At 41.9% G+C, this 19,400-nt stretch overlaps 1 protein-coding gene across 1 annotated transcript; it reads right to left on the bottom strand.

Annotated features, from left to right (window-relative positions):
• Window positions 1-9,164: 9,164 nt before the first annotated feature.
• KPNA2 (karyopherin subunit alpha 2) lies at window positions 9,165-19,017 on the bottom strand. Its single transcript, XM_082678877.1, has 11 exons — window positions 18,900-19,017; window positions 17,463-17,560; window positions 17,173-17,310; window positions 15,265-15,353; window positions 14,120-14,388; window positions 13,758-13,852; window positions 13,398-13,661; window positions 12,973-13,206; window positions 12,549-12,731; window positions 10,906-11,055; window positions 9,165-9,494 (listed from the first exon to the last, which is right to left on the bottom strand). The coding sequence occupies exons 2-11, from the start codon at window positions 17,535-17,537 to the stop codon at window positions 9,402-9,404; spliced, it is 1,590 nt and encodes a 529-aa protein (XP_082535003.1). The 5' UTR covers window positions 17,538-17,560; window positions 18,900-19,017; the 3' UTR covers window positions 9,165-9,401.
• Between the last annotated feature and the right edge of the window lie 383 nt (window positions 19,018-19,400).

Genomic DNA, 19,400 nt, shown 5'->3' with positions numbered 1-19,400 from the left:
CACAAAAAAAAAAAAAAAAAGATATGTTGAAGTTCTAACCGCCAGGACCTCAGAATGTGACTTTATTTGGAAATAGTCTTTACAGAGGTAATCAGGTTAAACTGAGGTTATTAGAGTGAGCACTAATCCAATATGAATGGAGTTCTTTTATTTTATTCTTTTTTTTAATTTTATTTACTTTTTTTTTTTGGCCACTCTGCACAGCTTGTGGGATCCTAGTTCCTCAAGCAGGGATTGAACCCGGGCCCTTGGCAGTGAAAGCACAGAATCCTAACCACTGGACCACCAGGGAATTCCCGAACGGAGTCCTTTTAAAAAGGGAAGTTTGGACACAGAGACAGACACGCATCGAGGGACAATGACGTGAAGAAAGGCAGGGGGAAGACGCCATCCATCTACAAGTCAAGGGCAGAGGTTTGTTACAGACCCTTCCCTCACATTCCTCCGAAGGAACCAACCCTGCTGACACCTTGACCTCAGACTTGTGGCCTCTAGAACTTGAGACAATACATTTCTGTTCTTTAAGCCCCCCAGTTTGTGGTATTTTGTTACTGCAGCTCTAGGAGGCTAAGACAGTTGTCAGGTCACTTTAATAGCCCTTCTGACTCGACTGGAAAAGGAGCAGATGATCCACCATATGAGCCCCGAGGCCGTAGGCTGCCCGGCATTTGGAGCAAGTTTTCGGGCATCCACAGCACCCATCTGGTGAGATCTGACTGGACTTTCTGCCTTTAAATGTCCACCTGGGGTGTTGGGTGGGCCAGTGCCCAGGGCTGGGCCCTGGGGGAACCCAAGGGGCACCAAGACTTGGACGCTGCCCTCAGGCTGCCCATGGGCAGCAGGATGGAGGGGACACCCTTCCCCCAAGGAACAAGGTAGACACAGCTTGGTGAGGGCGGCAGGAGGAGGAGGCCAAAGGGGGCAGCAGAGAGAAGGGAGGGGCCACATGGGGATGTCCAGGGGGCTCCCTGGGGAAGGTGAAGGTTTCTCAGGTTTTCTCCATGAAGGACAGGTTTTAAGGGTTTTTTTGTTTGCTTTGGGGTTTTGGGGGTTTTTTGGCTGTGCTGTGCAGCTGATGGGATCTTAGTTCCCTGACCAGGGATCAAACCCACACCCTCGGCAGTGAAAACGCAGAGTCCTAACCACTGGACCACCAGGGAATTCCCCAGTTTTTAAGCTTGCAAAAAAGAAAGACTGAAGTAAAATTCCTGGTCTTTGTCTATTGGCTGAATTTCCCTGTGGCTGCCTCTTGCTGAAGGTGGGACAAACGGTGACAGCCTGCGGTCTCCCTGGCAGCTGGGCCTTGAGGAAGGAGAAAAGAAATAGCTGCTTGCTGAATAGGCCCTGTCAGAGAAACAGAGCAGCTCATTCACTGCAGGAAAAACAGGACCTCAAAGCTCTGGGGCCTGACCGGGAACCGTGCAAAAAGTGGTTCCTTTTCCACAAAGATCGCTCACAAGATGCACAATGCACCCGATTCCCAGGGCACCTGGTGCGGTGAGAGGTGTGTCTTCAACACCCCATGGTTTGGGAGATTGTCATCACCCGCAGGGCTGAGCCCAGGAACCCAGGGTGCTTCCAGGAGCTTAGACCTAGATCTGAATGGGCTGAAAGGTCACCAAGGTAAGATATATGGCTAAGAGGGAAGACACAAGCCAACACTGAGTCACTTTGAACCTTCAGATCCGGGTTTTTCAACCTCAGCACTATCGACATTTTGGACAAGATCTTTATTGACATTTGGACAAGATTCTTTATTGCGGGGGGTCTGTTCTGTGCATTATAGTACATTCAGCAGGATTCCTGACGTCTACCCACTCAGATGCCAGTAGCGTCCCTTTCCCCAAGATGCAACAACCCCGAATGTTTCCAGATTGTCAAACATCCCCTTGGGGGTTGCAAAATCACCTTTGATTGAGAAACACTGCTTTAGATAAAAATTCACCTTAGACTTGTTAAATTTTTTTGCAATTACCTGAAATCTACCTCAAAAGTCTAAATGACCCAATTTCAACACCAGTATTTGAACCCCACTGAATGCAACAGAAAGCAAATCAAGGAGGCAATTAATTACATACTGCCTAACTTGCTGCTTCCTTGTAGCTCCAGTTGCATTTGGCTGTTGGCTTTCCTTCCTCTCCACTGTTTGAATTGTTGCTGTGCAGAGCAAAAACAGCTTCAGCTCCACCTCAGAGCTGGCCGCATTTCAGCAACGGCTGGGAGGACTCTCATGGGGCTTTCCAAGCTTAATTAGTTGATATTTGTCAAGTTCCTTAGGAAGCTCAGGCCAGGATGCTATGGGAAGTCCAAGTTACTGGGATTCTCGCCACACTCTTTAAAAGAACATTCCCACATAAAAAGGCTGGGGTAAGCCAGAAAAGAGCTCATAGGAGCGTGTGTGTGAATAGTGAAGGCGTCCTTGGGAAGTGCATTTGAGACCATAAAGAAAGAGAGTAATACTTTCCAACTTTCTGGCCCTCCTCCTATTCTCTAGAGCAGGAAATTATTTAAAGTATTTCCTGAACAGCTGAAGTATGTTAGAAACCTGCTAGCATTCTCTACATTATCTCCAGGAAATAGACCCCGAAGAATTTCTTTGCAACAAGAAACTATTTGGGCTCTGTTGCTCATTTCCACCTGAATGGGATGGATACTCTCATTCTGGGAACTGGAGATAGCAATCTTGTTAGATCATTTTGATGTCATACTCAGTGTCCGAAAGAACATTCCCTGAAAGAGAACTCTCTTAGCGTGTGTGTGTGTGTGTGTGTGCGTGCGTGCGTGCGTGTGTGTGGAGACAGAGAGAAACTTTCTTTGCCAGGTAATTTAGCATCATCAGTAATAGCTCGCTAGTTATCTAGTTACCCCCACTTAATCTCCAGGGTGGGGTAAGAATGAGGTCAACCTCTTCTGTTTTAGGCAGAATTCTAGAATGTGCAACAAAAGGAAACTGATTAGTCCCATCCCACCTCTAGAGATTTGCTCTCTCCAAGGCTTGAGCCTATAAATCTCTCAGGGTGGGGGTCCACAGGCATCCTGCCCCCCAAGCCAAGTTTAAGCCTCCCGAGCAAATCGATGTTGGGATGTTGGTGAGGTCACGGGACGGAGAGCCATCTGGGAGCCAGCTGTGACTTTGGCTAGCAAATTCCCCCAGCCTCCTAGGAGAAGGGCAAGCATGATTACCACAGCAGAAATACCAGGGGGAAATGGCAGTCGTTACATCCAGAGCAAAGCACAAGGCCTAGAAAGAAAGCCAATTTCTGAAGAGAATGACAGATCTGATTATGCTGGTGAAGGCCAGGCAAGTTCCCTGCTTCCTTAAGAACAGTTAGGAACCACTCCCCCTGTGGCAGCCGTGCTCAGGATCCAACCCTGGGAAGTGTGTGATTTGCCTCTCGGAGACCTGGCAGCAGGATGGGGAGCCAAACAGTATTTTTGTTGCCGCCCGCCCTCTGGGGCCTCCAGGGAAGCCAAACTTGAGGCCAAAGAGAGAAATACAAACCCCTGCCATCTTCTCTTGCCGGGAACAAAGGCACCACATTCTTCGTGTGCTTCATCATGCTTTTGGAATGAATGTCCACCAAATGCCATCTTTTAGGGACAGCAGTTAAAACTCCCGTTCAACCTGAGCTCTTCAGTCAAATTACAGCTAAATTCTTGGCCTGAGGTCTTAAAGGACTGCGTGAAGCAGGCTCAGATGGTGACGTTCAAGAAAATAAAGCACGCCTCAAATGTGTAGAAAATAAATTCGAAGATCTACACCTGAAGTTTCTAATATTTTGAAGGTGGCTACACCTTTAAGAACCTAATTTTCATCAGCCTATGAGCCCCTTTCTCAGAAAAGCTCATACTCATGTATCTAACAGTAAACTTTGCATACGATTTCAGGGGTTCATGGGCCCCTTAAGGTGTATCCTGGATCTCAGGTTATTCACATTAAAAATTTCTATCTCTACAATCTACTATGTATAAAACAAATAAGCTACAAGGATATATTGTAGAGCACAGGGAATATAGCCAATATTTTATAATAACTATAAATGGAGTATAATCTATAAAAATTTTGAATCACTATTGTACAATTAGTTGTACACCTGAAACTAATATTGTAAATCAACTGTACCTCAATTTAAAAAATCCAATACTGTTCATGTGTTTAAGTAAATGCCTTGTGGTTATATTTTTTCCTTGTTTTCTTTTTTAATAAAGTTTAAAATAACTTGAAAAAAAAGAATTCCTATCTATGAAAAAATATACAATCCAATGGTGGGACTTTAGGCTATTTTAATCTTTGTGGTATTGTATTTTTTAAATTTTCCAAAATTAGCATTAGTTTTGTAACTAGGACAAGTTATTTTACAAAGTTACCAAAAAGAAAGAAAAGAAAGAAGTTTCATATTCACTGAGTTAATGTTTCCTTGAAATGACAGACATTGGCTGAAAAGATGGTCAAAAATGTAGTGGGGGGATACTCACTGGTCACCTAAAAGTTTGGTCCAAGACAAAGAGTTTGAAAAGGTCTTCTCATTTCTACGTGTTTTCCCACATTTCTCCTGTTGTCCAACAGTTTTGCTAAAAAAATCATATGTGTCTTTCGTAGCTACAATCAGAACAGCCTTCTGATCCTTAGATATCTATATTATCCGTCAACTTTTCATTCATTTTGAATGAATTCAAAGTTTCTGATTCATCCAATCCTTTCTCAAGTTCCCTTGTTTTTGTGGCTAAGCTTCCAATATCTCTACCTGAACCTGTTTTCTAAACATCCAACCTTTTTCAGAGCAGAAAATACAGCTTTGTTTGGCTGTCTCACTGTGAAATGTTTGCTCACTTAAGGAACTTTATATCACTCTTAAGTAAAGGCCAATTTGTTGTCTATAGTGACAAGTTTCTAAGCAAACCATTACCAAGCTGGCTTGGGTGGCTCAGATGCGGCTGTTCTCATGGCTGGTGCCCCAAATAAACTGCTCAACAGAATTCAGAGAAAGGGGAATGGGGGCGGGGCACAGGAAGAGAACTCAGAGCTCTTGCAGGGTTTAGCTGCAAAGGCCATCCCAGAAAAAGCTGGTGAGCCTTGGGCCAGTTCCAGTTTGGAAAGCTCTGGCAAGCCTGTAACAAAACTAAAGGCTGACAGAACATCCAACGTTGGGATAGACTCCTACCATTGAGTACAGAAACAAGCCATGTAAAGTCTCATGTTGATGTATATCTGTGACTGATTAAAGGGGGAAAAAAAGGGAGAGTAATAACAAACTTAGTCTAGGAGATAAAATGTGCCAAAATAGAGGCCTGTGGAAGAACTGAAGGAAAACTTTGCTGTTAAAAGGTTGGGAATAGCTGTTCTATGGCTACGATACTTAGCTAGGATATTAATACTATATAGTAATTAGTACCTGTACTACTTTAATAGCCCAAAGGTCACTCACTCACTAAAATACAGCAGAGACAGATTTTGAACTCAGGCTGATCTGGCTCCTAATTACTAGTCCATTCCATAGCACTACCTCTCCAAACTAGGACAGGGAAAGACATTTTTGATTGTGAAAAGCGTGGGGGGAATGAACAAACTGATCAGTTTAAGAGGGTTTGGTGACTACAACACCTACACAGTGTTATGAAACTGTCCCAAATATTTAGGAGGAACTGGGCATTTGTGGACACCAGAATTATGCTTTCAAACTATGCCCAAAACATGCCATTTAACATACAAGTGTTCAAAATTAAATTGCTCTTCTGCCCTCAAAAAGCCCTACTTGATAGCTTGAGTGTTTTTTATCATCTTTATTAGCTGGGGTTAGGAAAGTTGAATCAGCAACGTTACTAAAACACTTTTCACGAACACTTTCCCTTGGGGGCGGGGAGCACCGCATGATTTGGCCAGGTTTTGTTAATCACAAATTAGGTCAACAGCCCAACCTCAAAAGAAAGAACCATTAATGACATATTTCAAGGGCTTTGCAAAATCAGCCAGCTGGGTCTTGGCAAGCTTCAGCAAGGGTGGAGGGAGGGAAGGAGTGGCCAGCTACACTTTCCTTAATGGCCTTCTGAACTTGGGGTCCTGTAGCTCACAAGGTTTCCAACTGCCCATACAAACAAAACTGAAGACTTTGCTTCCACTGCTAATGGAAAGGAACCTGCCACTTTGGTGACCACAATTTTGGTTTCAATTCTTGGTTCTGAGAAGCTCAAAAAAATAAATAAATGAATAAACAAGAGCAATTTAAGAGGCCTAATGCTGAAGCAAAAATCCTATTCAACAATGAGGATTTACTGTAACAAGAAATTATCCAGAATTTCTTTTCAGTGATGCAGCCACAGAAAGGTTGAAGAGAGGGACGGAAAAAAATCAAACATCAGTAAGAAAAGGAATGTTTATTTCCTACCTTAATTCTAAAAATAGTTAAGTTGCTTGATACGATTTAAAGCCAAGATACAATGTAGCAATTTAAAGAATCAGGGACTTCCCTGGTGGCACAGTGGTTAAGAATCCGCCTGCCAGTGAAGGACACATGGGTTCGAGCCCTGGTCTGGGAAGATCCCACATGCCGCGGAGCAACTAAGCCCGTGAGCCACAACTACTGGGCCTGCTTTCTACAGCCCGTGAGCCACAAATACTGAGCCTGCGTGCCACAATTACTGAAGCCCGCGCACCTAGAGCCCGTGCTCCACAACAAGAGAAGCCACTGCGATGAGAAGCCCGTGCACTGCAACGAAGAGTAGCCCCCGCTCGCCACAACTAAAGAAAGCCCACGCGCAGCAAAGAAGACCCAACACAGCCAAGAAAAAAAAAAAGAATCAATACTCCGGGAAATATTTAACACTGACGTTCAATCTTCTAATGATAATGTTAACTTTTTTTTTGGCTGCGTGGCATGTGGGATCTTAACTCCCCAACCAGGGATCAAACCCACAGCCCCCTGCATTGGAAGCACATAGTGTTAACCACTGGACCACCAGGGAAGTCCCAATAACGTTAACTTTTTAAAGATTTTTGCAACAAGCAAAATAAGTGTCTGCAGTTTTTACTTTTATATTTCACTAAAATTCTGTGTTACCTTCCCACCCTTACTTACAACTAATACAAAAATCAAACAGGGCTTCCCTAGTGGTGCAGTGGTTGAGAATCTGCCTGCTAATGCAGGGGACACGGGTTCGAGCCCTGGTCTGGGAAGCTCCCACATGCCGCGGAGCAACTAGGCCCATGAGCCACAACTACTGAGCCTGCGCGTCTGGAGCCTGTGCTCCGCAACAAGAGAGGCCGCGATAGTGAGAGGCCCGCGCACCGCGATAAAGAGTGGCCTCCGCTCGCCACAACTAGAGAAAGCTCTCGCACAGAAACGAAGACCCAACACAACAAAAATAAAAAAATAAAACAAAGGTCTAGTCTTAAAAAAAAATCAGTTATAGGCAAAGATCATTAAAATCTTAGACATTTAAAACTGCTAGCTTAAAAATGTAGTGCATTAATAAAAGCAATTTAGACATTTTATGAAAGAGGGAAAAATTGGTGGCTGTACAGTGTTTTATCACTTTTTAAAATCAAGCTGAATATAAAACCTCAAAAAATACCTAAGATTTTATCCAGTTAAGTTCAATAAGAACATACAAATGGCTCTCTGGATTTTAACTCCAAGGAAACTAGTATGTTAAGAATTTTATCTAAAATATGAAAATGTATTTTTAGAAATCAGCTGCCTCCCGTCCATTACTTCACTGAGTCATGCCTTTACGCTAACAAATCCAGGCCTTGTACTCTTATCAAAGTGTGTATTACACTAGTCCCTTTAAAGCCATAAAGCTCCACCTACCTTAAAGCAAAAGCCTAGGATGTCCAGGTTTACTTCCACATTTTCTCAAGTGAAAGACTTCTGGATGCAGCAACCAAGAAGGGACTTATGCTGGGGAAAGGGGAGGGAAAAAGGGGAGTGGAGCACGAGGTAGGCAGGGAAGGGAGGACAGGCTGCAGAGCCGCAGTCTGGTTACTTCTCTCCTCCTCCCCCTCCCACCCCCCCCCCCCCCCGCTTTTATAAAATATTTATTTTTGGCTGCGTTGGGTCTTCATTGCTGCACGCAGGCTTTCTCTAGTTGCAGAGAGCAGGGGCTACCCTTCGTTGTGGTGCATGGGCTGCTCACTGCGGTGGCTTCTCTTGTTGCAGAGCACGGACTCTAGGCACATGGGCTTCAGTAGTTGTGGCTCGCGGGCTCTAGAGCACAAGCTCAGTAGTTGTGGTGCACGGGCTTAGTTGCTCCGCGGCATGTGGGATCTTCCCCAACCAGGGATCGAAGCCATGTCCCCTGCATTGGCAGGCAGATTCTTAACCACTGTGCCACCAGGGAAGTCCCAGCTTTTATCTTCGGTGGTGGAAAAAGGCAGTGGAGGCTTTGCTCATCACTTTTCCACCAGTCAAAAAAGCAGCCAAAAATAAATTAAAAAAAAAAAAGGCAGAAACTAACAGTTGTACTTTAAAGATGCATTTTCCTGAGACTTCTCGGATACTGTAGCTAACACTCCACCCCCCAACCCCTTCCTTTTCTGCTAACAGCATAGCAACTCTTTCAAGTAGTGGCTTTCACAACCCAGGCTGCACAGATGGAGCACCTGGGGATTAAATTAAAAACTTAAGTACACTATTTCAACCCCACCCCTTACCAATTAAACTTTCCCAGTTGTTGATGCCAAGGTGCAGCCTTGAAACCACTTTCAGCCTTGAAATTTCAGAGGAATGAATTCCACTTGTAGCTCCAGGAGAAATTTATGATTAAATTTAAGATTTTTATCCCATCTCCCTGGCCAGTAAGCCTTGAGAAGACATTGGCTCAGGGCTTCTGCGAAATTTTATTTGTTCTTTGGTGAAAACTTGTGAAAAAAATTTTTCTGACTGGTGTGAAATGGATGTGAAGACTGGAAGTGCCAATGGCCATTTTCACCAACCAAGAGGGGAAGCAGCCTGGAGCAAAGCCAGAATTCAGAAGTGGGCAGGAAGTTATCAATCTTGTATCCTTGATGACATAACAAACCTTACATTAAATGATGTCTGCAACCAAAACTACACCCCTGGTTAGAGTCACATCCGTTCAATTCAGCTCCCCTTCATTTGCAGCCTTTAAGAGCTCTAAATTAGAAAGTAACACATCGGCATGGTGAAGTAAAGAAAAGGGTGGAATTTAATCTTTATTTACAGGACACTGCAAGATATGAAATTCCACAAAGAAATAAGAAACCCATTGAGAGGAGAAGCTTCATACAGTATGTACAGTTTGGAACTGTTCAAGTATAGTTTCTTTGTAAAAAGTGCTACAATGACAAACCACGTGTAAAGAGTTCTTAGTAGAGAAACAGTAAGACAAACTTCTACCAAACATAGTACACAACAAACAACTTTATGCCTCAGATGTACAATCTAAAAGTTGAAGGTCCCAGCAGTGCCATCCTGAACTTGGAATGTATACCCTTCAGAGGTAGTTTCTGGCACAACATTTTGATCTTCCTCTTCCTGGAAGTATTTAAAAACAAACAATATAATCCCATAAATATGGCACATTTCTAAGAGGTAGCTGCCTAGAAGTCTATATTTACTTTTTTCTTCTTTTATCTCAATTTATTTAGGCTAAAAACAAAAACAAAAAAAAGTTTACACATTTCTCCCACCTCTGGCAACCACCAATCTGTTCTCCATATCTATGAGCTTGTGTGTGTTTTTTAACATTCCACATATAAGAGAGATCTTATGGTATTTGTCTTCCTCTGTCTGACTCATTTCACTTAGCATAATGCCTATACGGTATTCACTCTTAAAGTCTTCATTTGTGTATTTCACCTTTAATCCTGAAACACACTTCAATATCTCAAATAGCAGAGGGAGGGATACTGAACTTGCCTGAGAGGGGAAGATTCTGAATGGGTTAAGAAATGCTACTATAACATGGATACAACTAGAGATTATCATACTAAGTGAAGTAAGTCAGAAAGACAAATACTGTATATTACTTACATGTGGAATCTAAACTACAACACAAATGAACCTATCTGTGAAACAGAATCACAGACATCAAGAACAGACTGGCGGTTGCCAAGAGGGAGGGGGATAGGGGAAGGATGGAGTGAGAGGCTGGCGTTAAATGTAAGCTATTATACATAGAATGGATAAACAAGTTCTTACTGTACAGCACAGAGAACTATAGTCAATATCCTATGATAAACCATAGTGGAAAATAATATACACAAAAAAGAATATATATGTATGTATAACTGAATCACTTTGCTGTACAGCAATAATTAACACAACATTGTAAATCAACAATACTTCAATAAAAAATTATAATACTAAAAGAAAAAAATTTTTAAAGAAAGTTTCTACAATTAACAGAAAAATAGAGATTTTTTTAACCTGTCACTTTGCAGTAGGCAAGAGCAAAACAGATTAGGCCAGAGAATGGCTGTGGGGTCGGCCTACTTCTCCAACTCCTACACAAACTTAGTCTCAAGATTCCAAGATTCATGGGACTTCCCTGGTAGCACAGTGGTTAAGGCTCCGCGATCCCAGTGCAGGGGGCCCAGGTTCGATCCCTGGTCAGGGAACTGGAGCCCACAAGCATGCCGCAACTAAGACCCAGCACAACCAAATAAATAAATTAAACAACAACAACAAAAAAGATATTCTAAGATTCGTGAGGCTTTTCATTCGAAAGTAAATTGGTGACTTTTTAATATCTCAAGTTACAAAGATGGTATTATCATCAAGCCAAACATTAAAGGTGCAAATATGTATGTCATCTCCTACTTACACTAATATTTTACTGTATTTATCAGGGCTCATTAAAGAAGTATGAGGAAAAAAAAATCTTACGGGCTTAATCCTAAGTGTGTATTTTCCCAGTGCTTATTAACATTACCAGCTTACTCACCTCCACAGAGAAATACTTCTCAATCAAGCTTAATGAAGCTTTGTACACAGACTCATTTTCATGGTTTTGTAGAGCTTCAATTTTGTCCAAACCTCCACATTCTTCAATCATTATACTAAGTTTCTCAGTTTCACCTAGTTTCTCAGCAGCCTAAAAAAAAATTTCCAAGTTTAGTAGCTTAAACTTTGAATGTTCTGTTTTAATGAAGGAAACAATGTCTATGTTTGACTATCAATATGTATCAGACAGAAATAAACACAACAGTTCCTTCCATAATCCTATGAGATAAAACTATCTCCATTTTTATCTACATTTTACATGTTTTAAAAATTCAAGGGAATCAGACCTGTACTTGCTCTTAGCAACTACTTCTGTAGCCTTCAGCCACAACGATCATAGTATAGTTCTCAATCTTTTCTGTGCATCAAAATCACCTCGGCAACTTTAAAAATGACGGTATATCCAGGTTCAATTGGTCTGTGATGGGAATTGGAAATTACTAGTGTAAAAGCACCCCAGATAATCCCAAAATGTATGTAGTCAAGGAAGAGAACCATTGTCCAAGAGTAAAGAGGGCCTACGGTATGTAAAAACAAATTCCCTGGACTAGATTATTTGATGATATCAAGAACCTATTAGGTGTAAGAATGACATTGTGGCTAAATATGTTTTAAAGTTCCCAACTTTTAGAAGAAACATAAATTTTTAAAAATGAAATTACTTACTTGCTTCAAAATAAAATTTTAGGGCTTCCCTGGTGGCGAGCGGTTAAGAATCCGCCTGCCAACGCAGGGGACACGGGTTTAAGCCCTGGTCTGGGAAGATCCCACATGCCGTGCAGCAGCTAAGCCCGTGCACAACTGCTGAGCCTACGCTCTAGAGCCCGTGAGCAACAACTACTGAGCCCACATGCCACAACTACTGAAGCCCATGTGCCTAGAGCCTGTGCCCCACAACGAGAAGCCACCGCAATGAGAAGCCCGCGCGCACCCCAACGAAGAGTAGCCCCCACTCGCCGCAACTAGAGAAAGCCCGCACGCAGCAACGAAGACCCAATGCAGCCAAAAATAAATTAATTAATTAAAAAAAAATAAAATTTTAGGTAAGGTGAGTAGAAAAAGAGGCCAAATGTTGACAATTATTTATGCTAGGTGATGGATACACTAGGGATCATTATTCTAAACTCAACTTTGATATGTACAAATTTCCATAATCTGAAGTTTAAAGTTGTTGAGTAAGACCTACCTACCACCAAGCACTATGACAAGTGCCCTGTGCTAGCATGCTTGGATCAATTAGGAACGGAACCAGAAGAAAAATATAATTAACTAGGTCATTCAAATTTAATTTCACCAAAATTCAGTATGAAACTGGGGAATTAAAAACTCTTGACAAAATAAATAGGTATGAATAGTGTCCACATATGTACCTGACCTCAATTCAGGTGACATCATTCACCTGTCATCTCCTTTATCTCTCTTACAATCCGTTGTCACACCTTTTATCAAGAGTGTGGCCCCCATAAATGTCTCTCTGATTCTGTGGCCCCCTGAGTAAGCTCAGCTGCCCCCACCCCAGTCACCTTCATAGCAAACCAATTATCAAGTCCAAATTCAAGCACATGCCACCTTCTTAAGACTTACCTGAAAGATATTTGAGATGGCATCCAGAATAACCAGAATAATTTTAGTGTCTTTCGCAGTTAGGAGGTTCATCAACGGTTCTATTATGCCACAATGAACAAGGTATACAATCTGCTCAACTGTTCCGCCGCTTGTGTAGTTGGTCACAGCCCATACAGCTTCCTTTTGTGTCTTAAAGTCGGCCTAATTAACATAAGGAAACAGGTTTATTTCAGAATGGTCATAAAAATAAGATTCCAAAAGTACTGTTCTAGAAAAACGGTGACTAAAACTACCAACTGGTTCTATCCAAGCTTAAGTAAAAGAAATGACTATTATTTAGCAAAAGCAGTTAAGTACAACTTTACATTAGTACATTAAGAATCTACCAAGTGCCTGTCCATAAACACTAACAATCCCTTATTAAGTCCTAAGACTTCACTACCTTAGAGAGAACGCCAACAAGGAATGGAACTAATCCATGATTTACAACTTGCTGTATCTGGTCCTGGCGGCCAGCCGTGATGTTTGACATTGTCCACGTAGCTTCCTTCTGAATATTAGTTTTGGAGTTCGTAAGCAGGCTGGGAAAGATGGCAAGTGCTCCTGCATCTATTACAACCTGAGTCTGTTCATCTGTCCCAGTGACAATATTCCCTATGGCTCTTAGCGCGGGAGTCTGAAAAGGAAAAAAATGTTGACGCTGGCGGTTATCCTTTATCTTTTCCAGCACTGCTCAAAATCTCTATACCCTAAAAGTTTTGACAAGTAAGAAGCTCATTATATGGCCTAAAATAGACAATATGTCAATATTAGTACCAACTGATTATGCTCCTTAGAGTTTATATTCTCACCTGAAAGTTAACTTACCACAATTGGCAATTCAGTAGCTCCTAAAAGCTTCACAAGTTGGGGTACAACCCCAGTTTTCACAACCATTTCAATCCGTTCATTTGGACCATCGGTAAGGTAGGAAATAGCCCAGCAGGTATCAGCTAAAACTTCTGGATCATCGTGATGCAGGAGACGAACTAAAGTAGGAAGAATTTGCTCAACAGCATCTAAGGGGGGTGCAGGATTCTTGTTGCGACAAAGATTTGAAAGTGTCCAGGTAAGATTACGTAAGTAACCACACTAGGGGAAAAGAAAAATGCAATGAAGTGCTCTGTTTTTTGAGAAGGTGGGAAAATTAGAATCAATGAATAACTTGATGTATGTTAAGTAACTTACCGCTAAAGATGACAAATCAGGAACCGCCAAAAGTGCCAACAGCGGGTCAACTGCACCATACTTGATAACCAAGTCTCGGAAAACTGAGCCATCACCTTTAAAAAAAAAAAAAAGGCAAAAGTTAACCGTAACTGCTTGTTTAGCACCATCAATTTCAGTGACTGAGTGCACCAGTGTCTTGAAGCAAAGAAAACACTCTCAGAAATTCCTTAAATTAGATGCCACTTCCACCCCTTATATGCACTGGAAGCAAGTAAGTTCAAAACCCAACACAGACGTCACTATTACTTATGACAAGGCACTTCTACTAACCTCAGTATGACTGAAGACACTCAAGTCAAAAGAATCTTAAATCCAAGTACCTGCAATGTTTCCTAGAGCCCATACAGCTTGTTCACTGATGTGAGTGTGGGGAGATGCCAACAGAGAAATGAATGCTGGGATAGCACCTCCATCTACCACAGCCTTTGTCTGTTCTGATGTCCCGGAAGCAATGTTAGTGAGGGCCCAAGCAGATTCAAACTGAATGGGACTACAATCAGTTCTGCCCAAGAAGGACACAAATTTTGGAATCAAACCAGCCCGGATTATGCTGTCTATAGGGGGCTGTTTTTCCCTGGAAAGCAGCTTCCTAAGGGTAAGCAAAAAGAGAAACAAAAATTGAAGGTGATTATCAAAACACATTCATATAAAAAAACAATTTAAAATGCAACTCAAGAGTTTAGAACTTTAAACAACCTTTTACAGTAAAGCACTAAATGCTGAGACATTCTGGAATTTAAGAGGAGCTGAGCAGACTGGCTGCATGGCGCTACCATAAGTTGCGTCGTAAACTACTTTTTTTCCAAAACTGAGATATTACCAATAATGTAGAACCTTCTCTCTGCATCTCTGCAGAAATCTACTTTAGATCTTATCACTTTTTAAAAACTTTGACAAATCTGATAGCATTGCACTCTCATTGTTAATTTGCATTTCTCTGACCACTAATGAAGCTAAACATCTTTTCCATGATCATTTGTCAACTGGATTTGCTTTTCCCCACACTGTCAAGCTACAGAAATTATTAATCCTTTCTATTATGGATATCACAAATATTTGTGTATGGTGGAAGATAAGAGTCTACATATATTTATTTCCTAAATGGATGGACCATTCTAAATAAATGGGATAGCACCTCCTTCCCATTAGCTATTAGGGATAGCTAATCCCACTTCCTGAATAATTCCTCCTTTCCCTGACAGACTTGAAATGCCACTCCGACAAAAACTTTGTAATTTTGTTAAAAAGTACACCAAAAGGTTAACAGTGATTATCACTAGAGGTAGATGGAATTTAGGCAATTACAGAAAATTTTACATCCTCCTAAGGGAAGATTCTAATGAAAATAGGCCTAGGCCTGGCTTAAACTTTACTTTACCCACACCACCTGCTCATCACTCTCCCACCAAAAAATGTAAAAAGGCTGATTTCTTAGGTTACCCATGCTATAGCAGACAAGGCTTACCTAGCAGCTTGAGTAGCTTGGAGCTGGCTTTCCAAATTGTTGCTATTTATGCCTTTGACAATGTCATCAACAGACCAATTTACAGTGCCCTACAAGAAAATGGAATTAATTTTGCAAATTATCATTTTCAAGATTAAATATAGGACTTCCCTGGTGGCGTAGCAGTTAAGAATCCACCTGCCAATGCAGGGGACACGGGTTCAAGCCCTGGTCCGGGAAGATCCCACATGCCGCAAAGCAACTAAGCCTGTGCACCACAACTACTGAGCCTGTGCTCTAGAGCCCGTGAGCCACAACTACTGAGCCTGTGTGCCACAACTACTGAAGTCCACGCGCCTAGAGCCCGTGCTCCACAACAAGAGAAGCCATTGCAGTGAAAAGTCCGAGCACCGCTAATGAAGGGTAGCCCCTGTTCACTGCAACCACAGAAAAGCCCATGTGTAGCAACGAAGACCCAACGCAGCCAAAAATAAAGTAAATAAAATAAAATAAATTTATTTAAAAAAAAGGATTAAATACAAACAATAAAATCCCAACCCTAAGTTTATAATCAGTTACTAAGAGTTTAGCCCTACATTAAAATTTGCCTGTTAATGAAATATTCATTTTTAATATGTAGAACAATTCTCAAACTTGGTGTCATGATTAAACAAAGTCTCAAGTAATGGAGTATCCCAGCATTTAGTCACTAGATAAAGTAGCTGTGAACAACTTTAAAAAAATGAATTAGAGCACTGTGAAGGTTATTCCTACCTTAGTCTAAATCACTTGTATTTAGATATGCTGGGATTTTTCATATCTAAGTTTGTTATCTATTCATTTCCATAGTAGTGTTACAAATATAAATGTATAGGTTGTGATCATAGGTTTGAGTTAACTGTAGCATTGCTTTGAGAACCAATGCTACAGTTAGCTCAAAAAGACAGTGTCCCTTTCTCCCTATAGGCTTACAACTTAACAAGGAAAATGTGACAAGCAAACAACCATATAATAAATGGCTATATGTATAACACTATATATATATATATATATATATATATGGTGTTATATGTATATAGTGTTATACAGAATTTACTCTCCTTTTTTGGTGCAGAATGGGGTGCTACAGGAATTCTGAGAAGGGAGCATTTTTCCTGTTAGGCTAACCAAAGAGTGCTATAAGGAGAAGATGGGATTTGAGTATAAAACTCGAGAAATAGCGCATAGGTGGAATTCAATTAAAAAAAAAAACTGATAAAATACGGAGCGCTAAAGTAAAGCATAACATGAAAAAAAGTAGGAAAGTGCCCAATATCTTTGAAAGATGAAATACATAAATTTGAAAATCTAAGATGGGTCTAATTTACAAAAAACCTTCAAAAAATAAGGATTTAAAACCATAAAGTTTCTAAGATGTTTAAAGCAGAATTTTAGGAAAATTTTTAGGTAAGTAGTATGTGGCACAGAATGAAGGGAAAGATAAAATTAGGAGACTACTGAAAGTATTTCAGTACTGAGGAAAAAGACCTGAATAAAGCTGGTGACAAGTATAAAAAATAGAGAAGAAAGGAAGGAAGGAAGGGAAAGAGAAAGAGAAAGAAAGAGGTAGAAATAAGATGGTTCTGGACATGATTAACTTTCAATTAAGTTAAATGGCCAGGTCAAGGTATGAGCTGGCAACTGAAAATGCAGGGAAACTTGAAGGGAGATCAGAGCTAAAGACAACCTTAGGATCAGCTTCAGTAGATTTCGGAGGGTGGGCAGGAAAAAGACAACCCATCAGAATTACTGCCGGGGAGCACACAAAAACAGATCTTCACATTTGATAGTTAAAACCACAAAGCTAGGAATGTTAATTTAAATTTCTAAGAAAAGCCCCATATTGATTTTTCTGGGTTTACCGTAATTCATAAGCTAAAATATCCTTACCTGGTTGTTGCGGTTTTCCTGCAGTGGAGAAGCAGCATCATCTGGAAAAGAGCTGACATTTCTCCTTTTCAGCATCTGGTCATCCTTCTTAGCTTTCCTGAGCTCCACATTAACTTCTATTCGGCGCCGCCTCATTTCCTTGAGAAAAGGCAACATATTATCTCACCTATTACAATCAGTTTTTGTTGCCAAGTGAGGGCACTTTTTCAAATTCGCTCAAAATTTTGACCCCCTTTCCAAATATATTCCCGTTTAAAAAATATCATAGGAAAGCAACAGAAGGTACTCACTGTACTGTCTTTCCCCTTGTTCTTGAATCTGTTAAGGCGGGCAGCTGGTGAATTAGCATTCTCATTGGTGGACATGGTTATGAGACAAAGGGAGAAAGCTGTAAGATGAGGGAGAGAAAAAAAATTCCCTTTTATCATTTTGTTGTGCAATAAGATGAGCATTAATGGAATTATCAAACACATATTGAGTCTACATTTCTATGTGAGAGGAAGAACTTCCTTTTTCAGCACTATTAAACAGCTTTGGCCAAATGATCTTCGGCCCCTCCCCTCTGAAGGGCTGATAACTTCCTGGAGCAGTACTGTCCACCAGAAATATAATGCAGGCTGCATAAATTTAAGTTTCCTAGTAGCCACATTTTTAAAAAAGCAAAAAGGAACAAAATGAAATTAACTTCAGTAACATATTTTATTTAACCCAACATATATTTTCTCATTTCAACACGTTACATCAAAAAATTACTGAGATATTTTACATTCTTTTTTCTTCGAGATCTTGCAGGGACTTTAAGCTTACAGCATAACTCAATTCAGACTAGCCACATGCGTTTGGGGACTACCACACCGGACAGTGTGCCTCTAAACTCTATATGGGATCTATAAATAGTTAATTGAAGACAAAGTAGGGGAAATGAGGTTACAGTTAAAATCTATGTCCTAGGGGCCATAAATTCCGATCCTCTGGAGCCTCTACTGTCTTTAAAAGGCCCAAACAGGTACATTCTCCACGTCAGAAAATTTTTTTAAAATCGGATTCATCATTACTTTGTGGAGTCTTTCATAAAATTTCCTGCCCACCCACCCTGAACACCTGCGACGCAGTTCTGCATCTTCAGCATCTCGCATACATTTTCATTTCCAGAAATTCTGAGCGAATCCACTAAATTAGGCTGATTATCAGCTGTGCTTCACTCAAACTCAGCTACTTAAGAGCATTCTCCAAGAGAGCACAAAAGTAAAAGTCTTCCTTACAAGTGGCTACCTTTAATTCCATTCTGTTCTTTTACGAAATTGTGACACAACCAAACCTGGGCCTACGTGTTAAGAGACAGAACTTGCAACTGCCACCTCCATCTCCAGTCCCTTCCCCTGCCCCACGCCCCCAGCCCCGACCCCATTTCGGGGAAGCAGCAGCGGGAACGGGCGGAGGAGGAGCCAGAGGCGCTGGGCCCCCTACCGAGGCTTTCCTCCTCGGGCCTCACTCTGATTCTCTCTCAAAGACAATCGCGGCTGTTCGGAGGGCCTCGAGACCTACAGCCAAGCATCGTGCAACGCCCGTCTCGCCAACGAACTACGCCCCCGAGGCCTCGTTAACCAGAGAGGCCAAAGCCAGGCCCGGCACCTACCCCGGGCCTCCCCTCCCGCCGCCTGCAATCCGAGCGCGGCCTTGCGGGCCAGCCGTTGCCGCTCGGGCCGGGCTGCGGCCTCAGTTCGTACCTACACAGCCGGCTCAAGCTTCCACAGAAGGCGGTGCGGGGCGCACAGGCTGCGGATCGACTGCGCTCAAGACGTCCACCACGGTCAGCCAGAGGACGGTGTGGCTCGAGCAGCCGGCCGGCGCGATTTAAATTTCCCGGTGGCCCCGCATTCCGATTGGCTGGTTCGAGCTTACGCTATGCGCCCATTGGTGGATTTGAAAAACACGTTGGGGCGGGGGTCAGAGGGCCCCGAAGAAGAGAGGATAGCATCGCGAGATAAGGGAGAGGCCGGGCTATCCCAGAGCGCCTTGCAGTTCGGAGGAGAAAGACTCCAGATCCCGGCATGCAGCGCGAAGGGCCAGTTCCCAGTCAGCCATGCCTGGAGCGTTGGCTTTTAGCAGTGGGTTTATGCCTGTATGGTGGATGGTAGTTTCCCTGGATGTTTGCCTTAAACAAGTACCACAAATGATTCCCAAAATAATTCTCTTTCAAAATCTTGATATAGAAATATATTGCTATG

Source organism: Grampus griseus (assembly GCF_964374135.1).
Source record: "Grampus griseus genome assembly, chromosome: 20".
NCBI classification, from domain to species: domain Eukaryota; kingdom Metazoa; phylum Chordata; class Mammalia; order Artiodactyla; family Delphinidae; genus Grampus; species Grampus griseus.
This window is presented reverse-complemented; position numbering and strand designations above follow the sequence as displayed.

Coding starts and splice junctions, on each gene's coding strand:
- KPNA2 (XM_082678877.1), bottom strand. CDS start 17,537: ATGTCCACCAATGAGAATGCTAATTCACCAGCTGCCCGCCTTAACAGA. Junction 12,732..12,972: donor TTGTTGGCGTTCTCTCTAAG/GTAGTGAAGTCT, acceptor TATGTTAATTAG/GCCGACTTTAAGACACAAAA. Junction 9,495..10,905: donor AGAAGTATTTCTCTGTGGAG/GTGAGTAAGCTG, acceptor AAATACTTCCAG/GAAGAGGAAGATCAAAATGT.